At 39.4% G+C, this 13,886-nt stretch overlaps 1 protein-coding gene across 3 annotated transcripts; it reads left to right on the forward strand.

Annotated features, from left to right (window-relative positions):
- The first annotated feature begins 6,743 nt into the window (after window positions 1-6,743).
- On the forward strand, window positions 6,744-10,359 carry LOC133915868 (E3 ubiquitin-protein ligase At3g02290-like). Of its 3 annotated transcripts, none has more exons than XM_062359238.1 (5): window positions 6,755-7,403; window positions 7,539-7,867; window positions 8,597-8,978; window positions 9,718-9,827; window positions 9,954-10,352. In XM_062359238.1, the coding sequence occupies exons 2-5, from the start codon at window positions 7,769-7,771 to the stop codon at window positions 9,978-9,980; spliced, it is 618 nt and encodes a 205-aa protein (XP_062215222.1). In that variant the 5' UTR covers window positions 6,755-7,403; window positions 7,539-7,768; the 3' UTR covers window positions 9,981-10,352. The 3 variants fall into 3 exon arrangements, with proteins under 3 accessions (XP_062215224.1, XP_062215222.1, XP_062215223.1); XM_062359239.1 differs by having other exon boundaries at window positions 6,755-7,368; XM_062359240.1 differs by lacking the exon at window positions 9,718-9,827 and having other exon boundaries at window positions 6,744-7,403; window positions 9,954-10,359.
- Window positions 10,360-13,886: the final 3,527 nt, after the last annotated feature.

The raw sequence follows: 13,886 nt of genomic DNA on the forward strand, positions 1-13,886 counted from the left end.
ATAAGGAACCACCTATGGAATGACGTATTTACACATGCGGTTTCTTATGTGAACCACTTGTGATAATGGAGCTATTTACACAGGTGGTTCACATAAGGAATCGCCTGTGGAAAGGAATCGTAGGTGTCTCTAAAAATAGCTTTTGTAGTAGTGCACGCTCACCCACGCCGACCACGAACCCTAAGGTCGCGACTTCAACACACACTACCCCATGGGATACTTCTCCAATGGTAGCATCCCCATCGACTACCTTTGTGTGCCCCTGTTCCGTGCCTTTGTGATGGATAACTCCCGGCCTGATCCTTGAGTCTCTCATTGATGAGTGTTCTAGATGTCGATGCGGGTTTTTGTTTGTCCTTGCAGATGTGGGGTTTGCCTAGTTTGTTCTTGGCTTGTTTCTTGATCCCTTCAATCTTTGTTTGCATCAAATCTTTCTCTAGCCCAGTTTGTGCCAAGTACTTGGTTCAACTTTTGGTTGTTCTTGTGTTTTTCTTGGATTTCTCCATGCAACTGAGAAGCTGGGGCTCCCCTTCGTGCATCCCTACCTTGAACAGAACATGTGCATGGGTGTCTGTAGTGCTGCCCTCAGCAACATTGGTGGGATGATCCAAGGCATCAACTACGCGTTTGTGGCAACTGGCACAATGTTTCAGAGAGTCACCAGTTTGAACACGAAGGCGAACTAGTGGAGTTCGTGAGTGAACAACAGGAAGCACAAGGCAAGCATCTATCATATCTCTCCTATATTTTTGTGAATTGTTGGTCAAATGGCTAGATATTGCTACATATCGTATATGCATGTTTTAGCGAGTTAATGTAAGAAATCGAGTAGATCATATTTGTTGCATATTACCTACCTTGACAAAGTTAATCCTAATCCTTGTAGCTAGGGTATAATGTGTCATGGTCCAACCTAAAAGTGATGTGTTAATTGTTTAGCCTTGTACAAATCCTCAGTAGAAGTCGAGTGGTGGAGATCACCGTCATTTGCGAGCTATAGGGTTTTCAATAACTGTTCCAAAGGAATGACAAGTTGAGATGATGAGTTGGTGAGATTGAAAAGAGATGGAGGCAGTGCTAGTGGCAATTCATGAGACGAGACTCGGGTGCCATAGACTGCTTGTGAGTTGGTAAAATTGAGACGAGATGTGGGCAGGGCTTAGGGTAGTTTGGGAGAGGAGACTCGAGTGCCATAGACCGCTTGCATCATTTAAGCACCGTCCATAGTGTCATTTGGCTTAAGCATTTTTCTGTACTAACAACATATCCTAATATGGTAACGATGAGCTGAATATTGTTGTAGTTGTGACCATTTGGATTGCTAGTCTACGGTGTTGCGGACTTGTAAGAGGTATCTAGTTTTCTCAAGGAGTAGTTCTAGCTGAATGGTCTCGTGTCATGTGGGTAAAGAAGTACTCTCTAGGGTGTAAAATCAATTTAAAAAAAATTACCACACTCTTGGTCATGGAGCACGCTAAATGTCCATTGGGCAACATCGTAGAGTTTCATTTAGTTTGGAAAATGGAAAGTATGTGGGCTTCTGGGAGAAGCATGTGCTGATACTCATTTAAGTTGAGCAAGTTTATGTTTATTGTCGGTTGATGCTAGTTGTTTACATCATTATATTGTTTAAAGTGTTTTTCACTAAATCAACTTAACTTTGTTGCTTTTTCTTGCTATTCATCCAAATGCATTATCTTTGGAGTCGGAAATATATATACTCATATTGTGTAAGCCTTATGAGCACCTTCATACTCAGGGTGCTACCCTTAAGGTGATGCATATAACGATGAGCTTGTGTACGAATACTTTATCCTGCTGATGCCGGTGATGGGCAGGAGTAGAGGAGGAATGGTCTGAGTTAGTCCCAGTGGTGCCTTATGGGCAATGGTGCCACTGGTCTTTTGTTTTATCAATATCTTTCCGCTACGTATGAAAACTCTATTACTAAGTAGATATGGTACTTGTGACATGGTCTGTAATAAAAGTTAAAACATTTACACTCTATTCATATCTTGTGATGAAATTATGGTGTAAACGGTATATGTTGTGATCTTGGGCTTTGTTGAACATATATCGGACTATCAGAATTACTCTCATTTTAATCGACTTAATTGTCGATTAAGCCGGGTGTAATTTGGATGGGTCTGATAGCTAGACCCGTCCCATACCAGGCTTATGGTTGTACTATTAACTTTGAAAGATCACTCCATGAACCGGTCCTTAGATTTGAGCAAGACTACCATAAATCCAACCGTACAACTTGTACCGGTCCCATCAAATCACTTGCTCAAAATCTAATTCCCATGTCACTACAAAAAATAGATTATCATCTTTCATCATAGATGCATGGGACCATTATCATATTCATTTGAGCCCTTACCAAACCATGGTGACAAGGATGATAAAGGAGAACTAGCCTAACTTTTATGATTCCTGACAATATTATTAGCATGCATGTTTGTAAAACAATATATTTTGAAAACTAGAACTAATATGGTCGAGACAATTTGCCTTCACAATACTCAAGTAGGTCTTCAAAATCTTGGTCTTGAAGTCCTTCTAGTTCCTCCAAAACATTGGTATCTAATTGAAAACATAAGTGAAACGGAAACACATAAACACCAAGATTAAAAAAAATCTAATATCACACAACAAATATCAGCAAACAAAAGATCACATTATTCTGGCAATTTTGTCAAAAGAATGGGTCAAATTGGAGCTACGGTTGAGAAAGTATGGCTTTCAAAAAAATTAAAAAGGACAAAAAGATTAGCTATAGATGAAACTATATGATTAGAAATTTTTCTAGAATTTTCCAAAGAAATCTATGATTTTCTAGGATTTATCTAGAATGTATTTGAATTATTAACCATATAAAAACATAAAAATAGAATTATTAAATATTATTAAAACTATTTTCAATATTAATCCTATATTTTAGAATTATTTTGTACTAGAAAACTATTTATTGAGTAACATATACTATTTATGATGTTAGCACAGAATATAAAACAAAAACAAAAACAAAAAGGAAAAAGTTGACTAGGCCAAAGATGTCCAAATGGGCGGCCCAGCCCGGCACGGCACGGGCCTAGTCAGGCACGGCCCGTTACAGCCCGTTAGCTAAACGGGCCGTGCCGTGCCGGCCCACGTGCTGTGGTTGCAGCCCAAGCACGGGCCGTTTAAGATCGGGTCGTGCCGTGCCGGCCCGTAGCACGATAGGCCCATTAATATTTTCTGGCATGGCGGTCCGTTAACACGTGAAAATCCGGAAAAACATCAAAAAACCGCTAAATGTAGGGACCGAACTCAAGATCTCATACATATGAAGCAATGACCCTACCACCCTGTTAAGCATCTCTTTATATATTAGGGATAAATAAATTATATAAAACCTTAGAAAAATAGAAAAACTTAAATTGGCCGTGCCGTGCCGTGCCTGGGCTGGGCCATTTTTCCCGTGCCGTGGGCTGGCCTGTTAGGCCCGGCCCAGTTGGCCATCTTTAGACTAGGCCTCCAGTTGTCACATCGGATCTGAGGTTGACGTGGCCGCTAATGTGGTGTGAGAATGTGACGATGCTGACTGGGCTAGGCTCATTAAACTTATACCATGGATCTATCAATGGACAGCTTAGATTTAAACAACCGAAGGGGTATCTAATGTTCTAATCTTAGCTGTGCGCTTTAGATCCAATGGAGAAGACGCTCTTGTGCTTAGCTCCGGCACAGAACAGAGCGGCAGCGACTCGTGACGGTGGTGGATGGCTGGAAAACTCACGAGAGTTGAGTTCCCATGGTCAGTTAGAATAGCAATGGAGGATGGACGAGTGCCCAATATGCCTTGGAATATAGACTAGCTCTATAAGTTCTATGTGTAAGTTCGGTCAGTTGGTAAGGCTGGTCAGTTTCACTTTATAAATTTTTTGAATTAATTTAGTTGATAATGTTATCTGAAACCTTGATGTTGTTGAACATTTCTTTTTTCTAACAATCATCTTGTGAAACCCTAAATCGAGATAATTTCTGACTAAATTATGAGTATATGTTACTTGATGTTTGATGAGGTTTTGGTAATTAGTAATTAAGGATTTGCTACATATATAGGGATTGTTTGGAAGAGCTCTAGCTCCATGATTTTTTGAGCTAGTTATCTCTAAACTATACCCAGAGTAGGACCATTATCTTTTCAGAATTATTAAAACTAATTATTAAGAAAAAGAAATGTGCTCAGCTTATTTGTGTGAGCCATCATGTTTTATTTTAAACTATAAATAGATGTTTAAATAATTTTATTTTAGCATGCAAACTCTAGATGAGATATGGAGCTAAGAGGTGCAGCTCCGCAAAATGGGATCATAGTATATCCTAATGATGGAGTACCATCATATATGTATTTGTGACCTTGTATGGTAGGTTTAATAACCATCATGATGTAAATAAAGAAATGTGTGAATATTTCAGACAGCTTATCGTGTTCTATACCAAAACTAACCCTGGATCATGAAAGAATCCTTCAGATAACACAATTCGAAAAGTTTACACTTGAGACTTTGAGTGGGATACGCCTCTGGCCTGACTATATAAGGAGGGGATAGGGTACATCAAAAGGAGTAGGCTAGGAGGACATGCTAGAAAGAGAATAAAATAGGAGCAACATGAGATCAGATATAAGCAAAAATAACCTATTAAGACCCACAATAGATTCAAGCCATGATCATATTCATCTAACAAGAGCTTTATAATTTAAAATACGAGAGAACTATCCAGATCTGTAGGAGTAGAACTAGACATACCTCTATTGTAATTGTCTTCTCTTGAGATTAATTAAGACAATACATAACGTAGGGTTGTTATCCTAAGAGAGGCTTGAACCTTTATAAAATCTCATATCTTTTTCTTTGATACACACATTTGATGATTGGTATCTCTATTTAAATAAGTGTTTATATAATTGACTTTACCAATCGTCGACAAAATCTACCATATAAGGTAACAAATGTGTATACGAGGGTTCTCTCTCCTCAGGATATACTATATTTTTAGTAATTTCTTAAATATTAATTACCAAATCCTCATCAGACGATTATTCATGAAATTTGTCTATGATATGCAACATCATAGATGGCTTTCTCTCAAGAACCGTCTAGAATGATATCACATATGGTTCTTGTTAAGAGTTGTATGTGATTGGAGTACTAATCACGGTCGGTTTCTTACTGGATCCATTTGTAATATAATCTGGTTCTGGAAACTGTGATATCCCATCATCTTTAGTGTTCTGTAGTAGTACTTACTAATGAATTTCCTCTCCGTTGCCATCTTATTGTACAAATTGCAGAGTTCTCAACAAATGGCTCCAACACAAAACCACCCCATTTTGTTTTATCATACCCCAGTATAGAATCAATCCAAATAGAAAGAAAATGAGAAACAGACAGAAGGGATTTGAAAGGATTGAGTCCCTAGCAAAAAACCTAATTAAGACCACACCAAGTAAAATTATTGTAGTTTCGTAATATTTATTTAAAATTATTGTAGTTTTATGTGCTTTGCTCCTTTTTTCTTTTTGGTTTTTCTTTACACACGTTGAAAGGTCATTTATTTTTTAATGGTCGGGAGTGAGCAGTACAAGTCATGACTTATGAGTGGCCTTCTCTCAAACAAGTTTATTAGTGGTGGCATAGGACAAATGGATAACATGTATAGTACCATCATGCTTAACCTAAGTTGGATGGAACTCCGGGTGGCAGACAAATACAATGTAGAAAATAATTTGTTTGGATGACAGGCATGAGTGTGACATTCTTCTTTGGCCATAGTGCTGTGTACTCTACTCACTGCCGTGATTGGAGAATGTGGAGCACTAAAATACTAAACGTGACCAGTAGGATTATTAGATTAGGCGACCCTCCACTACTCAAGAAGGACCATTTGGGGTAAAAGATTAGGAAAATTGTTGCAAGTTGGCCGCCAATCTCAACAAAAGTGGCCGCTGGAATCAACAGGAAAGTTGCCCGTGCAAGCAACCTTTTTGTTATTTTTTTCGCGATTAACCTTTTTGTTATTTGCGAAACATGCATGACAAAATAGATTCAAGGATAGTCATGTCATGCAGTTGTTCCTGGTTGATTCTAGCTTAATTAGGAGCAGTTAATATTTTGCACTATATCGTGTCTTTAGGTGCACAACTTCCTTTCTGAAAGTCAAGATGAAACAGAGGTACAACAATTGCAAAAATATATCAAGAAAGCAAAAGGTGTCTTGGAAAAAATGTAGAATTTGAATTCTAATCAGCGCATATGGTAATTCAATTTAGAGATATATACATGCATTAGCACCAGGATATCAGTGACAAAAATGGCTAATAAGGAATAATATAATTGAATGACTGTTTCAGTTGGTTTACTTGTCAGTCACTAGCTTAGCTAATGAAGCATGATAGGTAGATTGAATTGACATTTCAGTATTTTTAACAGAGTTGATATTTAAGTTGGCCCACTTGCCAGTGAGCAGGTTGGCCTATCAAGCATGGTGGATAGATTAAATGTAACATTTCAGATGGTTCACATGTCAGTATCCAGTTTATCTAATCATTGTTGGTAGATAGTTTAAAAGGAAGATATCAAATTGACTTGGATCAGTAAGAGAATTAAACACAGTTGGTCCAGCATCAATGCAATGGGGCCATCAAATTGCTCTGGCCCCATTTTAAATTTCTAGTACCATTTTTACTAGAACACTCCTTAAGCTACTAAATTTTTCTGCACAAATCTCATTTTCTTATGATGCTTCGAAAAATTAGTTTTGCATAATATTTTCATGTTGGGATTTAAGATCTTTTTGTATATATAGGCTTCTAGATTCTTATGTGAAACTCAACAAATCCTGATGCAAATCCACACGATGACACTCTATGAGCTAGGACAACAAAAAATTTAAATGGCCCAATTAACGTGAAAAATAGTAATTTAACATGAAGATTTGGAGTTTGGCGCCATTAACATTGGATAGCACCTCCAAAAGTAAGAAGCAGTAGGCTTTGCTGTTAGCAAAAGCAAGGGTCAGGATTATCGCGAAAAAGCTAATTAGTGACATATTGCTGCCTCACTAAGATTCTTCTCCCTTTTTATTTTTATTTTCTCTCACTTCCTTTCGGCTCCTCCGCGGCGCTCCTTGTTCGGTGCAACAGCAATCGCTCGCAATGCCATGCGTGCGAGCTCCAATCTCCTGATCCCAACCCAACCCGCAATCCCAATCTGACTCCACCTCGAACAGGAATCCGTCTCCACTCCCCGATTCTCCGGGGTTGTTGCGGCAGGCACTATCAATCTGCGTGGGGTTGGGGTTTAACTCGACCGCTCCGAGGTCCGGCCTTCGTTTCAATCTGCCAAGAACTCGCAGTAAAAATCGAATCTTTTCCGATTCTTTGTTGTCGAGCTGCAGCAGTAGCAGTAGTACCAAGTCACTTGCGCCGCACTCGCCGTCGCCAAAGTTGGAGCCTTTGCGACTGATTGGTAATTTGGATTATTTCCCAGATACGGGAGCGGAGAGGAAGGAAGCAAATCAGCGCTGGTTCGTAGCGGCGAATCGTGTTCCACGCCGCCCTTAAATTGCGAGCGATCGGAGGAGGCAGGGGTTTTTGTTTCTTTCTTTTTCTCTGACCGGCGGCGACCAGGGGAGAGTCCAAGCAGTGGAGGAAGTGCCGCCGGTGCTAGTTCCTTTGGTTGGTTCGAAGGGGGGAAGGCGCGAGGAACAAGGGCGAGGGATGGGGTGCTTGCTGTGCTGCCTGCGCGGCAACGGTGACCCGGAGGGAGGAGTCTGCTGCTTCTGCCTGCCATGGCCTTTCCTGAACAACAGCCACTCGGTATGATGATTCTTCCACCTTTCTGTTCTTTCATGATTTGTGATGGATTTAGTTGACAAGTTGTAGATCCCCGGTTAATTGCTTGTCATCGGTTTTAGCATGTCTTAGGGCTGTTCTGAGATCACATTGTTGCGATGGGCTGGAGTGTGAAGTTGCGGCTTTGGATGGAGGCATGGAGCAGCATTGCTTTGTTCTGGGAAGCTGGTGGTGTATAATAAATTCTAATGCAAAGTGGTGTGTAGAATAGGAAGGATCTTTGTTCTTTTTTCTAGTTGGTTTCATGTGCTTTGTTCTGGGAAGCTGGTGGTGTATAATAAATTCCAATGCAAAGTGGTGTGTAGAATAGGAAGGATCTTTGTTCTTTTTTCTAGTTGGTTACATGTGTATATATCACATAAGCTGTACGTATCTACTAGTAAACCATAATTTGCATGGAGCTAATCCAGTTTTGTTATCAGTGACTTCTTTGGTACTCTATTTTAAAGATGCTATATTTGTAAGTTTGAGCTCAGTCAACTTGGAGCTGAATAAATAAGATACTGATACTGAAAGACAAATGGCCAGGCATGTTCTGGAATTGAATAGTCTCAGAATAATGGACAACAATTTTTCCATGAAATGTAGATACATCATTCTGTCATCTTTGTTTTCTCTTTTTACATATGTTTTCTCTGCATCTAGTCTTTCAATCAGCTGCTATGCCCTCTCTTCTAAATGCTTTCTTCACAGGGTTCTGCTGCTCGTCAAAGAGGGGATACACGTGTCGCACCAGATCATGGAAGGCTTCCTCTTGTGGCTAGCACTGCTACAGGGCAAGTGGATTCAATGGATACTTTCCACTCCCCTCCAAGGCCTTTGCCTTATGATGATCCTCAATTCAGCTCTCAGATTGAGCAACACCCAGTAGTGTCAGGACATGACAAAGCGTCAATGCGGTTCCAGAAACCTGGTCAACTTACAGAAAGCCAGATTACTGATACCGGATCAACTTGCACAGCTCAAAAGCTTGACGGATCATCTGTAAAGTACCATTCAGGAGGCCCAAGAACTGATGGAAGACAAGCCTGTGTGTCTTCTGACAATGAGGATGACTGTCCAATATGCCTAGAAGGTTAGCGAGAACAATTTCCATTGCTCTCTCCTATTTGCAAATTGTCTTTTTTTTTTTGGCGGATACTGGCTTTACAATTTGCAGGCTTAAGTGTTTACCATGCATGCATTGCGGTAATAAAATAGAAATCATTCAAACTTTGCTGTTTTAAATGCAGAAGAAGATACATGTTCGTTTATACTCCCTCCATTTCTTTTTATGAGGCTAGCGCGTATTTTAAGATTCAAACTCATAATCTTTGACAAACAATTAGTCTAGCAGTATGTAAGTTTTGTGATACAAATGTGCTATCAATAGATTTGTATTTGAAAATACTTTTCTATGGTTATAATTTTGTTGCTACGAACAATACAATATAAGAGATACTATACTAATGGTCAAAGTTTGGCTTTGACAACCGCACCGGGTCAAACCATATCTTATGTTTTTGAAATGGAGGGAGTATGAATCATTTTAAGTATAAACATGTCCACTAAGTGCTTGGTTCTGATGGATTGCTATGTTAATCATTAGATTTGCTGCCATGGCAATATTCTACTCTATCATGGTCTCATAGAAAAGGAAAAAAATATGTTAGCTAATTTTTAGATGGAAAAAAGGGAAGAACCCAAAAAAGACCATTTATGTTGGGAGATGTTCCATCTCTGAGAACACGTTCCTTTTAGTTTATGCACAAGTCAGTACATTTATAACTTTGATGTTTCTTGTGTTCTGAAGATTATATTTTTTTGGTTCACAGAGTATCATTATGAGAACCCGAAGATTGCGTTGCAGTGCAATCATAATTTCCATCTTAGTTGCATTTACGAGTGGATGGAAAGAAGTCAAGCTTGCCCTGTTTGTGCAAATGTACCTAGCTTCTACCAGAAATTATTTCACTTAAATGAAGTGTTTGTCGCTACCTAATTAACATGGTTATTTGAAGCAGGCAAAAAACATATGTAAGATTTCTAACATCCAACTATATCACTACAGGTAATGCTGTTCAATGAGGACGAATAACCTCGCTGCTTCAGATCGTCACCGATGGCAAGTGAAGACCACGCTAAATCCTATATGTTGTGTACATAGCGTTGATGAAATCCAGTCACTAGATTATTTGCTGAAACTTCCAGCGGCGCCAAGATTCATTTTTTTCTCTCTTTATAGAGCAGAGAATCCCCCCTTTCTTTTTGACAAAGTTGATGGTTTTGTGCCAATTTACGTGATGGGTCATTGCTGTTACTTGTGCGCGGGTGATTGCATTAGGTTAACATGCTGAAATCTGACATTCTGGAAACCTCACTAGTCCCGAGTTTGTGTTTGATGTTTGAAATGAATTAACAAGAAACAGATTAGTGGCCATTAGTGCCACCTCTTGTCAATGATATGCATGAGGATCATCCGAAGATTTTTGACAAAATGTCAAAGATAAAAATTCAAGTTTGAACTGTGTATTACCATTGCAAAATTTATCCAGGTAAAATGATGCATTGGACCAGAAAGGTAACATCACCGATACATCCTTCACACATGGATGCCTGGAGTGTTTATCAAGTAGCAACACAATTGTAAGAAATAATTTTGGCCAAGTCGATAAAAGGTTCATATCATATCTGAGATTTGCTAGTGTTAATGCGTTATTCAAAGTGGTATTCGTTTGTTTTCAAATTCTTGGTGCCTTAAACACTATTGAAGTAGTCATGGAAAATTCTAAAAAAAATTGTTGGTGTAGAGGATACTATGATTTAGCTCTCCAAAAAGTTTAAGACAAATTTCATTGCATAGAGCCTGTCTACGATGAGAAACAAAAAAGATAAATTTTATTATACAGGGTTCGCCCGTGTCACATTCCAAAAATACATGCACATATCATTAAGCATCATGTTTGACTATAAGCATTGTGTATTTTGATTATGTGAGTGAGCCCAATTCAAATGTGTTCATCCTGAGTTTTCATTGCGGTATAAAAATTTCTAAAATTTTTATAGCTCTAGAACACCGCTTATGGAGTTGAAAAGAAAAGGAGAATGGCCGAAAATAGAAATGGGGTCACTTACCTGTGGAGCCCATATGACATGAGCTGCCCCCCTCCATTTTCTCCTTTAGCTGCAGTAGTTCACCACCCCCTTCACTCACTCACTCTCTCTCAGTCTCTCCCTTCCTCTCAAACACACCAAAAAAGAGCAAGCTCTCCCTCTCTCAACCCAAAATCCCCTTCAAGGTATGCATATCATTCCATTGTGTTCCTTAGCCTTTGAGCTTTCCATCCATCTGAGTTTTTCGTGCATGCACGGAGGATTGACGCCGTTCTTGATCTCCTTTTCTCACTTGGATGAAGTATCAAGGAGCTCCAGCACTTCTTCTTCCTCGAGTTTCTTCCTATCTTTTGCCCCAACCGATGGTTACCACCCAGAGAATGACGTAGGGTAAGTTCTCTAGAAGATAATGGTGGCAATGCATGTTTTTGTTTTGGATATGGCTCAAGCATTGGAGTTGCATGCTCATGCTCATGAAGTGCCATTGTGATTTCGTTGCAAAAGAGCCAATAGTAGGAAGGTTGATTAGAATGAGCCCTAAGGTTTAACATGTTGGGATGGTCAATGAAGTTTAGAATTCATGCATTAGTGCAGGCATATGCTCTTGTGAAATGAGCGATGACATACAAGTTGAATCGACCAAGGAATCAATGCAAACTCAAGCATGTCAGGGTGATCGGATGTTCCGACCAAGGGATCGGAACTTCCAATTATTTAAGAAAACGCCAACCTGAGAACCCCACTTTCAAAACCAGAGATTCCGACCACATCGAAAGTTTTGACCCCAAAAATCAGAACTTCCGATTAAATAAAATTGCCAACCTGAGAACCACATAGTTGCAAAAACCGAAGGTTCCAACTTGGTTGGAAGTTCCAACCTAATTCTAGAACTTTCGATTAAATAAATTGTTGCAAACTGAGAACCCAATGTTTCAAATTTTCGGAAGGTCTAACCGATCAAAACTTCTAATATTACCAGGATGCTCTTGTCAAGGAGACTTCCTTTCTTTCGTGTGTTAATGCATTCATAGCTTAGTGTACCACATCTTCACACATTCATACATCTTGGAGCATACTTCATACCTTCACCATGTTAATTTACGATGCATCATCTTTCTTTTTAGTGATCAATGAACTAGTGAGCGACAGGGGTATTCTTGAGGTGGGGTTTGATTGTGTTGTTGAGCACGAAGCTACTGATCACTAAGGAAATGATGTATGCATATTTCACCTTTACTTTGGATCAATGTCATGCATGTTTAGCAAGTCGATATCAGGGTTTTGTGGGTAGATCCTATTTATTGCATTGCCTCTACCTTGACATTGTGTATATCTTGATCCATTATAACCTAGGTGTCATTATGTAATGTTCAAACTTAAAATGAATGCAATCCTTCACCATTCACAAACACCGGTCAAGAGGGGCTACAGGGGGCACCCGGATTAAAATCTCATCCTAGGTCCCAAGAGTTTGGCCGGCATGGTAGCAGCTTTCAAACTCAACTATGTCGACTACGTTGAAGCTATGCCCGCTGAAGCCTCAGCGACAACCTTCACCGAGCATGTCATCGAAGATGTACCTTTGACTTCTACTATAGAGGGAGAAGCACCTTCGCCGGCCGCTGAAGTCCTCAGCCTTCACCCAAGACCCCTTCGTCGGGTAAGATGAAGCGAAGTTATAAGAATGTATCTAGCTCTAGCAGTCATGTAAAGAAAAACTAGTGTCATGTACATGCTCTTTTCTCCATGTCTTTTTTTCCACTAGGTTTTGGGATGGAGTTTTTAGCGAGACGTACATAGAAACTATAAGTCTGGGCCTTTTCCTAATTGCAGTTATTTGCCCTCATCGGAACTTACAGCTGATGGGCTACTGTTGGAGGAAAGACTCGGACCCACAAAGGAACCTATGTAACAAAGCAGCCTATATAAAGGCCTAAGGGACTTTATGCAATATTTGTACCCTATCAAAGGTTAGAGAGTAAGTTTCACCTCTCCCCCTTACCTATATAAATGACCTAAGAGATCAAGAGGAGGGAGATCCCTTCCACCTCCACTCTCTCTTTTTTTCTAGAATGAACCCCTTGGTACTGTAGCGGGAAATAGTTCCGACGACTGGTTTGCGTACCCAAAGCTAACTGTAGGTGTTCAATTTATTTTATTTATCAATTATACTAGGTTTACAATCAATATGTTTTTTTCATTACAGTGCCCGACAAGCTTTCCTCCAAAATGCCAATGATGCAGATAACACAGGGACAACGGTCGACAACATCAACACTGACCATATTACTGATTTGAACATCACAGGTTTGGTTCTATTTTCACACCTTTGATCATCCCATATATATTCTAGAAATTGTCTTAGATAATGGTACACAAATACATTTTACAATTTTTATTAAATTCAGATGACAACCAGCTTGATGTAAATGAGCCTTCGCCTCTTATTGAAAAGTCAATTTCCGCCATCTCTAGGCCCACTTGTATGCAATCATTTATTCTGTCATCCTTTTTAATTTTGCATTATATCATCTTAGTGTATTTGTATTTAATCATGTGTAATTTATTTCTATTATCGTAGGTCATGATATTGATGTTCCTATGTTTGACCCGGATGGTTGCTTCTCTGAATTTTTCACTCAACCTGGCAATTCAGAATATTCTATTCCTAAAGATGTCCCCAGCGGTACCTATTTAGATGTCTCTAGCTCCATTTTCAATCACGCACTGACACCTTTCGAGTTTGAACAAGCATGGGCTGAGATGTTGGAAGAGTTTAACTTCCAAGGGAATTCCACTCTTGAAAGTCTATATGCAATACTAGAAAGTTGGGTAAATGCTTACTTCAAGAAAAAAAATATATTGTGGTAGAATGAACTCAACACTACAG

Source organism: Phragmites australis, chromosome 4, assembly GCF_958298935.1.
Source record: "Phragmites australis chromosome 4, lpPhrAust1.1, whole genome shotgun sequence".
Classification (NCBI taxonomy): domain Eukaryota; kingdom Viridiplantae; phylum Streptophyta; class Magnoliopsida; order Poales; family Poaceae; genus Phragmites; species Phragmites australis.